We start from the raw sequence: 10271 nt of genomic DNA, 5'->3' as shown, positions 1-10271 counted from the left end.
ACAAAGCTCTGAACTTTATGCTTTTTGGGACTCAATATCGGGGGTAAAAACGTGACTTTTAGCCGATATTAAATATCCCACACTTAGACTTTGCTTGTCCTCAAGCAAACTTCTGAACTTAAAACAGTGAGGAATTTAATTTGTAGTGATCAAGCTATTTTTGTTCCGCAAGACGGAAGAGCGAAAACTTAGTTTTTATTCTTTTTGCTATTCTCGAATCTTTTCCGCAAGCATGAGAGGAGGTTACATAACTGAGGCTGTCTCACTCGGGTCACTCATTTCACTAAAGTGTTTAGGGTGTCCTATAGTTCTAAGAAATGAAGTCACTCTTAGCCAGTCATGCTTACATTCTTCGTCATAGGCTTGATCAAGACTCAAATCTCCATCACTTATTTTCGAGAATTTTCGGTTATCGACTCAGCTTGAATTGTGAAGAGATGGGGATTTGGAAGTTTCTAGAGTGTGAACGGTTTTGATAGATAGGAGTTTCTTTTGGAAAGATCAATTTTAATAATCCTTTCAGCTTTTTGTCCGGAATTTCTTGGTGAACATCCCTCTTTTTGACTGCCAGGAGTTTCTTTCCTCGAATCTTTTCGGGTTCTGCTCCTTTTCTTAGAACCTTTATTCATAGAGACTTTGCTCTAGTTTTTTTTTTTTTTTTTTTTTTTTGAAAGCATCTTTTGCTTTTCTCTTCGAGGTCTCCTTTTGGCGATCTTCTTTGATACTTGGCTTGGATGCTCGCATTTTTCTCGTGCGATTTTGTAGAGGGTTTTCCCGAAAAAGAATGATTTAGTCGGGATTTATTTATTTATGAAACGGATAGAGTAAATAAGAAAAGGTGAATGGATTTGTGGAGTGAAAATGGAAACGGAGGTGTGTAGCGGAGGTTGTTTTTGTCTTCACGAATAGCTGAGGTTTTAACTTAGTCATCCTCGTCAAAATGTGTGATTCCGAAATGTAGATCAAGAGCAAGTTCTGATTCCGAGATGTTAACATCGGCGCGCTCAACGGAAGTATAGTGAAGCACTAAAAATGAGTGCTTTATAAAGCCTTATTTGAGGGTGCCTCACAACAATTATAGCAGGTCGAATTGCGCCTTTCGTTATGCAATGCTCTATTGGAAAATTGATTTTGATTTTCGCAAAAAGTTTTCCACCTTGTTTTACCCTTTTTGTCTATTTTGTAGCAAAAAAAAAACTTTTTGATCTTTTATAGAATTTTATCATCCTTAGTGTTTTATAATTCGAAAAGTTTTAATTTTGTGAAAAACTTGAGGATTTTACAAGAATCGTTATGTGCAACATTTGCTATCCCACACTTTAAAATAACATTGTCCTCAATGTTAAGGATACGGAGTATCCCACACTTTAGATTTTAAAAAGAGGCATTTTGTTATTAAAATTTTATGTTGGTGGGGTTGCCAATCCCACACTTAGTTTTTAAAGTGGTATAGTAGTTTGCGCATATTCTATTGAAAAGGTGATGAAGACGTAGTACTTCCCTATGGTGTGGTCGGATGGCGTGCTAATTATTAGTTCTTCAATTCTGGTGCCGACGTCATCCTTGTTCAAAGCGTCCTTGCTCTTCAATTCTGGTGCCGACGTCATCCTTGTTCAAAGCGTCCTAGCTCCAAGTCGTGCTTCCTTCTCGTACGGTCTCGATCGTCGTTTGTTTTGTGACGTTTTATTCATGCAATATTTATTCTAAAAGAAACCATACACACTAAAACATAAAGATAGTCATGCCCGGAATCGAGCGTACAAAAATAAGATAATGTAGCATAAGTAATAATACGAATGTTCCAAAATAAACAAGGTCACGGCTGAGGTGGTGGGTACGGTGGAGAATAGATGACGCTGGTGCGTGGCCTCGACGGGTTTCTCAATCTGGACTCACCCTCATTAGTCATATCCTCGTCTGTGGCGAACTGGTTTGCCAACTCCTCTGTGTTCATGCCCGAGGATATCCTAAACTGAATTTCGTCCGATCGTGCGATTAACCCAGTAAGTGATGATGTGCTCGTGAAAACCATCGGCCCTGTCTGCCAACCCATTCTTTCCTGCAAATCTCTACCCCTACCCCACTGCTAGTTAACATCCATACCATCAATACCCTGCACAATCCCCTCAGTCGTACGTCGGTGCACCGCCTGATCCCATACTGACTCCTGAGCATCGGTTGATGTATCTTTGTTAATGTTTAAATGGTCGGTGTTGAACAGGTCTTCGACAAAATTCCCCGTCCCTGTGTTATGTGGAGGTGGAGGTGTAGACTTGATAACTGTACGTTGCGTGTAGTGATATGTAGGTGGAGGTGGAGGACCTGAAAACTGGTGGCTTGGGCCTGCTCCCCTGGGATCACGGTGGGATTCTAGTATGGGGTACTCATGAGGGTATGGCGGGACGTGGAGCTGTCTGCCTGCATAGTGTGCAAAATGATCCAAATTCTGAAGGATCGCATGTTGGGCAAACCAACTCTCATGCCCTGGTAGGTCTCCCATGTGGGTCTGGTATGGCGGATACCGTGGCCGATCACCCTCCCCAACTGATGAGTGCCGACGGGTGTCAGTGGGTCGTCCACGCGCTGTGGAATCATCCTCATCCATTGGTTCCTAAGAACCTCGCGGACTACTACCGTCTCGTGTCCTCGTATCTGGTCTGAAACCCTGTACTCTCACCCCTGGCACTGTCCGATCTTCAGAACCAGGTATCTCTAGATTCGCCTGAATGATTAACTATTCACCCTTAACACGAATATAATCCTAGTAGGTCAGCAGCTTATACCCTATTTCCTATGACATGGCCCCGATCCTATAGTTAAATAGTTCTACATCTCCCAAGACACGCATTCTACGAAGCAGCTTAGTAACAACACCCCCTAAAACCGACACAACTGTTCTTGCTGAATTCTTCTCATTAGTGAAAGCCTGAGCCAGGAGATGTGCTACCTGCATATTTTGGTTATGTATCATGGCGTGCATCAGGCGCATATCGCCAATCGTAACAATACCGCCATGTTGGGCTTTAGGGTGGAGGGTTTTGGTGATCAGGTGGTGGAGGATTCGGTGTACGGGGTTGGTGAATTTGGATGCCTTTTTACTCGATTTTCATGGCCCATTATCAGTGGTGTAATTGCGCCAAAAAGCTTGGTGATCTATGTTATTCAATGTGGTGGATCCCCTCTTGAATATTGATCGGTTTAGCTGCGAAGGTTTATACAACTCCAAGTATCTCGCAAATCGTGCGCGAGTTAGGTTATATGTGTGGTTTTGGTGTCGAAAATGGATACACTCTTGATCATTATAATCTTCCTGGTCAACATCCGAATCAAAACTCCAAGTAGCCATAAATTCTGCATACGGCTCATTGTATGTCTTCTTATTTAACTCAAACAACTGTTGCCAGGCTTGGTGTGTTCTATCCTCGGCTTGAAAGGTTAAGAGTCCCCTAAGCTCATCGGCCCATCCACATTGTTCCAAGATCGTCCAATTGATATATTTGTTACCCGCTTTAGGCTGATTAATCCAAACTCTCATAACCGGCTCATTATCAGCCGGGTTATCTTACCCACGGATATAATGGGGCAACTCATACTCGTGTTGTAAACGATTGGCCATCTGCAGAAATCAAATAACATAGGTTATGTTCCAAAAATTAAGACTTAGAAAAAATGCATATATTTTTTGAAAAAAAATTCGAAATGAGGGCTTTAAAAATGGCATTTTCCAAATTCATGTTATAGCCAAAATTGCCACAAACAACATTCAAACGAACTATAAACTTACTTCTAAGCAAAATTTAAAGTGTACCCGTGATTACAATAAATAATGCTAAAAATAATAATTATAGCAAGTTAGCCGTAACAAGCAATTTTGAACCAAATGTGATGATTTTTAAGCATACAATGATTCTAATGACCATTTTTAATTACCTTAATTATTTTTAATCATCAAACTTGAGCTATAACATCTTAAAGTCAAATATTAAAGCCGTTTATCCAAAAAATATTCATTTTGTTCAAAATGTACAAAATAAGGAATATTAAGGAATAAGCTACATTTTCACGAGTAAATCAATGATATCATCATTTGAACTAGTTTTAAGGCAATCCTAAGTTTTAAAAACGTTTTAACTATAGGAAAAACTGTAATTCTAATTACGTGTAGTTTTGATCAAAATGCCAAATTCAAGCAAACAAGCCTACTTTGTTCCAAAATTAGTTTCTAAACATTTCTAATACATCACTAAGCCTAACTAAGCTAGCAAAACATCAAATTTCCAATAATTTCACCAAATTCTACCCTAAAACCTCAACTAGCGAATCGAGAGCCAAAAACTATCTAACATGCTTCAATCAAGCCTAAAAACTAACACAAAGTAATCACATTATCTATCTAAGCATAAAGGAATTCAAAATTGGGTCAAAAACAAAGTTTTTCTAAAAGTCAAAAATTTGTCTTTTAAAGAAAATTCGAATTTTAACCAAGAAAGAGTACATTTTATGCCAAATTGACGATGGAATCGAGTTTAGGAGGCACGAAGAATAAGATTTGAGCTTCGATTTGTTGAAAATGGTTGAGTTTTGAGGTTAGTATGGTGGTGGTGGTGCTCGTCGAAGGGGAGCCAGGGAGGGGGAGAAGAAGAACACAAAAAAGAAAGAAAAAAGAAGGAGAAAGGAAAGAAAAAGAGAAAAGAAAGTGGCCCGTGTGGCGCGCGGGCTTATTTCCCCGACCCAACTCGCGACAATTTTTAACTTTTTAAGATTTTAAAATTTAAAAGGGTTTAAGAAAAGATAAATAAAATTTTGCCTCGGATTTTAATCCGGTTATTTTTATATAACTATCTAAAAAAAGAGAAAAGACAAATACATGGAGTAAAATTAAAATATTTTGTTTTTATTAAAAACTCAAATTACACAGGTTCTACAACTAAATTCCAGAAATGACGTGGAAAGAAAGACAAGTTTAAAGCTTCTTTGACCTTCCAGAGTAAATCAGCGGAGTGTACTGAAAATATTTCGAAATCACTTAACATCTTGCACTCGAGCTTCTGTAAATCTCCGATATCGTTCATAAGTTTAACCAAAGCCCTTTTAACTTCCTTAGTGTTTGAAATTCCATCCTTTGGTCCAGTATCTCTATAATTAAGTTCAAAAAGAAGTTTTGACACTGTGTCTTGAAATAAAAGATCTTTCGCGCAGTCAGGATCACCGATAGTAAATTTAAAATTTGTAGATATTTCCCGAATAATCTTCCTTTGCGGAGTTGTAAATGGAAATTTTGACATAGTGAGGATTTGCACGATTTCTGAATGTATTTCCTTTCTTTTTGCGAAGAAATTCTTATGTATTCTTTCCTCGATAGAATCCGAAAAAGCTTCAATTAATCTTTTGATGAGGAATGAGGCTGGATCAAAGTAGAAGAAATCTCGGTTTCCGTAGGTTGAAATAGGGTTAGGTTTCTTGCTTTCAATCCAAAATTCTAATTCAGAGATCATTGCCAAGACATAACGGTTTATGTGAATTGGAGAAACTTCCTTATTGGTGAAGTGAGGGAGAAAACTGACGAATGACTCTAAATCGAATTTGAAATCAATTTCTGCATCCCGATACTTGACGAAAAGGTCATCCCCACATTTTTTTAACAGTTTGTGAAGAGAACGCATCTGAGAATGCAGCTCTTTTAACAGATTGATTTGAAATGTTGAAAATGAGAAGTCTGAGGAATAGAGGTGCCTAATGAATGCTCTATAGACGTCTAACCTTCTGCTAGGATTTAACAGATTTCCAATAAACGGAGCTTTTGTTTTATCAGGGTGTCGTATCTCTTTGGGATTAAATTCAAACAAGTTCGGATAGTTGAAGATAGTTGGATATTCTTCCAGTAGTTCATCTTCCATAATCAGGAGTTCGTTAAGACTGAGCCTCCCTTTTGAATCGTGAAGAGGGTCGAATCCTGGTTCATTTGAGTAAAACTTATCCAAAAGCAATGAAATCTCTAAGTCAGATAAAATTATCCGGCTTCTTGGACTACAAGAATCAAGAATTAAGTCTTGATGAGATTCATCAGGGTTTAGATTTGTTTTAGGTTTATAAAGAAAAACTTCGCCGGTTTTCGAAGTTGTGGGAGAGCAACTGCCATTCGCACTTTCTTCGTAGTCGGTTAAGTTTGAACTGGAAACTACAGAAATTAAAACCATAATTAATATATTGTTTAATTTGAGAAGGGTTTCCTTTAATGGCGACTTTAAATCCTATACCGACAAACTCTCTGCTTGTTAAGCATGTGTGATTCTTGTAAATTTATCTTCGAAACAAGTGGCCAGGCAGACAATGGAGAGGCAGGATCCTTTTGGTTCCAATATAATTGGAGACTGTTCGAAAAATCCAACAACCAAATCCGTGTATAATTGTCTTTCTTAGACACCACTCAAGAATCTCAGATATCTTGATAGAATCAACGATTACCTTAACAGACAGAAAATAAGTCCCCGGCAGCGGCGCCAAAAACTTACTTCTACTTATGATATGGTCAAAAAAGACGGTTTATTTGTGCGGTGTCATTAGGTCACAACACGTCAGAATTTAGCTACCAAAAGAGAGTAATGGTTTTATTATTTATATTTAGCTGGGATTTCTAGCTATAACTCACCTACTTGTCTTTCTTTTTACTAGTAAGTGGTAAATATAACTCAGGTTTGTATTTTTGTATGTTTGCTCAGTAATGTGGGACAAAAGTGCCTATATAGTTAACCCTAATGACAAGAGGTGATAGATTAAGTTTAACTAAGTAGAGTAGTAAAGTAAAGATAGATAGGTATGAAGAATAGAATTCTGAAGGGGAATTATCGCAAGAGTTCAACTTCCTAGGATAAACACTAAACCTCGATCAACTGGGCTATGATCCTAACTGATTTGTCACTAAGAGTTTAGGCCTTGAAGATTCTGGCTAAGATGGATATCCCTACTCCCAACATTAACCTAAAAGGTTTAAACGACCTTATGGAATGGATCCTAGGTACATGAACAAAGTGGTTTACCCATAAAGGAAAGTCTCAGCTTTTCTTAATCCTAGTTGGTCTAACTAAAGCAATATCCTACCACTCAATCACTATGCTATGCCTTAACATTAACAGATGTGCAATCATAGATATTCTAAGGTACTGTTAACTGGGATAGAAGTCTCTCATTTACGATCACTTATTCAACCTCGAATCATCTTACAACATCTCAAGAACATTGCTTTTGACGCGAATCATGCTTCTGAGTAAGCTAGTGTTCACTGAACTCTCTATTGCTAACTCTAATCACAACCTAAATGGGCGGCTCTTCTATGACGAATAAATGGTTATTCGTACGTAGGTACTATATCCCTATTGTGACATTAAGCACACATAACTACTTACCTTGTATCCTAGGGTTGATCAGGTCCTAATACTAGGTTATACCCACGTGAATAAGCGGAAAGGGTGATCCGTAAATTAAATTTCTAGACCATCAAGGTTTCAGCATAATAATATGATAAGTTTCAGATAACATATTCAACACGTGATAAACAATTGTAACAGATAGAAAATCATGCAAGGTGAAAGTAACTCAAGATAATAACTTTATTAAATTAAGGAAAGCGTTCACCGTTTACAGACGAGATCTTGACCATTACAAGTGCTGACAACCTCTAAACTGCTCCTAGTACAATCTTCGGCGTTCGCCTCCGGGTACTTAATTTCCCGCTCAGAGGTGAGAAGGCCTTGAAAGCTCTAGTGGGAGAAAGTGTATTGTAGTGAGAGAGTGAAGAGAGGTGTGTGGAAAATAGATGAAAAAAAGCCCTTTAAATAGACTAGGAAATTGCCAGAAAATGGCTGGCTGGCCGTATGGCAGCCCGTTTGGTGGCTCGTATTTGGCAGGCCGTTTGCTTGGCAGCCCGTTTGGCAGGCCGTTTGGTGGGCCGTATTTGGCAGGCCGTTTACATACTGGCAGGTCGTATGGCAGGCCGTATGGCAGGTCATTTTTGGTCTGGTCAGCATTGATTCACTGGATCGTAACTTGATTTCTTGTCTTTCACCGTTTTCGCTCTAGAATCTTCGTTTTAGTTCCGTTTCTCTTGATTCTTTTTGCATCGTCTTCGTAATTACTTTACCTACAAATTTAACCAAAAAAGTGATTATTTTGCCGATAAAGCTCTGAACTTTATGCTTTTTGGGACTCAATATCGGGGGTAAAAATGTGACTTTTTAGCCAATATCAGCCGTTTACATGGCAAGCCGTATTAAGGAGCCGTTTGCTGGACCGTTTGGCAGGCCGTACCCCATACTGGCAGGCTGTATAGCAGGCCGTATGGCAGGCCATATGGCAGGCCGTATGTCAGGCCGTTTTTGGTGCTGGTCAGCCTTAATTCACTGGATCGTAACTTGATTTCTTGTCTTTCACCGTTTTCGCTCTAGAATCTTCGTTTTAGCTCCGTTTTACTTGATTTTTTTTGCATCGCCTTTGTAATTACTTAATCTACAAAATCAACCGAAAAAGCGATAATTTTGCCGACAAAGTTTTAGTCTTTATTGTTTTAGGGCTTAATTTAGGGGGTAAAAATGTGACTTTTTGCCCGATATCAGTGTACATGACAATCCCACCAGGATATCCCAAACCAACAACTCCAAATCAGATCTGCAAACTCATCAAATCACTATATGGTCTAAATCAAGCAAACAGGCAGTGGTTCACAAAGCTTACTACTTTTCTACAATCCATGGGATTCACTCAAAGTTATGCAGACACTTCCTTATTTACCATTCATCAAGGTGCTAATACTCTCCATCTTCTCATCTATGTAGATGACATTTTAGTCACCAGCAACAGCATTGCTCTATTATCAAAACTCAAAACACAGCTCCACAAGGAATTCACAATCAAAGACTTAGGTTTACTTCACTATTATCTTGGTATTGAGTTCCTCGGAAACAAACAAGGACTTGCCATGACCCAAAGAAAGTATGCCCTGGAGTTACTGGAACATGCAGGGTTATCCAATGAAAAACCTTCCAGCACACCAATGGACCCACAACAAAACCTACATGACACAAATTCTACTCCGTTACCTGACCCATCCTTATACATAACCCTAGTTGGCAAACTGATATACCTAACCATCACAAGACCAAATCTCTCTTTTGCAGCTCAATCCCTAAGTCAATTTACCCAAAATCCAACCATCATCCACCTAAAAGCTTTAATCAGGGTTCTGAAATATGTTAAACTCGGTCCAGGACAAGGTCTGTTCATACCGGCATCCAACACCTTTAATCTCCATGCTTACTGTGATAGTGATTGGGCAAAATGCCCCATCTCAAGAAGATCTGTATCAGGTTATTACATATTCCTTGGTTCTAGTTTAATCTCTTGGCAGTCAAAGAAACAAACGGTTGTCTCCAGGTCCTCCACAGAAGCTGAATATAGATCAATGGCAGACTGCACATGTGAAATTACTTGGCTCAAATGTTTACTCAGAGATTTCAACATTCATCTAACGTTGCAACCAATGTTTGCTGTGATAATGAATCAACCATTGCACTTGCTTCAAATCCAGTTCAACATGCAAGGACCAAACACATAGAGATAGATTGTCATTTTGTGAGAGACAAAATCAAAAATGGTTCCATTCTTCCCATCTTTATCTCCACAAAACAACAACCTGCAGATATGTTAGACCAAACCTCTCAGCAATGAACCATTTCACACTTGTCTATCCAAGTTAGGAATGTGTGATCCCTACACATTGCCTACTTGTTGGGGGGTGGGGTGGGGGGGGGGGGGGGGGGGGGTAAAGGTGTATTACATCATACACCTTCTATTTATACAACTGATCAACCAACACACTCCATAAACTCTTTGGCCAAGACTGAAGTCAACGATAGTCAAGCCAAGACAAGGTCAACTTACATCAAGCATCTACACTCACTTATTTATTGTAACCGTATGTAACAGAATCAGTTAGTTGGTTAATTGGTTAAATGTAGCAGTTAGTAGTTCTTCTTCATTGAGATGTAATAGGATAAATAGGATCATTCTGTAATTCTTTTTTAGTTAGTTGATAATATACAATTCTTACATCTCATCTTCTTCTCCATTCTTAATCTTCATCTACATCTTCAATCCACTTTATGTTCACCCGTCTTTCTCTATATCACAGTCATAAAAACCTAATCCTAAAAATAAATTACTTTATACATCTCAAAATAACTATCTCATTTGACTTTAAAAAGACTTTCTTTCACAAC

At 38.6% G+C, this 10271-nt stretch overlaps 1 protein-coding gene across 1 annotated transcript; it reads left to right on the top strand.

The window, feature by feature from the left end:
• The first annotated feature begins 8614 nt into the window (after positions 1 to 8614).
• On the top strand, positions 8615 to 9607 carry LOC139868765 (uncharacterized mitochondrial protein AtMg00810-like). Its single transcript, XM_071857106.1, has one exon. The coding sequence runs from the start codon at positions 8615 to 8617 to the stop codon at positions 9605 to 9607; it is 993 nt and encodes a 330-aa protein (XP_071713207.1).
• The last annotated feature ends 664 nt before the right edge of the window (positions 9608 to 10271 follow it).

Source organism: Rutidosis leptorrhynchoides, chromosome 9, assembly GCF_046630445.1.
Source record: "Rutidosis leptorrhynchoides isolate AG116_Rl617_1_P2 chromosome 9, CSIRO_AGI_Rlap_v1, whole genome shotgun sequence".
NCBI classification, from domain to species: Eukaryota; Viridiplantae; Streptophyta; class Magnoliopsida; order Asterales; family Asteraceae; genus Rutidosis; species Rutidosis leptorrhynchoides.
The sequence above is the reverse complement of the archived record's forward strand: the minus strand, read 5'-3'. Positions and strand labels throughout refer to the sequence as shown.

Excerpts from the sequence above, each read along its gene's own strand:
- LOC139868765 (XM_071857106.1), top strand. The coding sequence starts at position 8,615 with ATGACAATCCCACCAGGATATCCCAAACCAACAACTCCAAATCAGATC.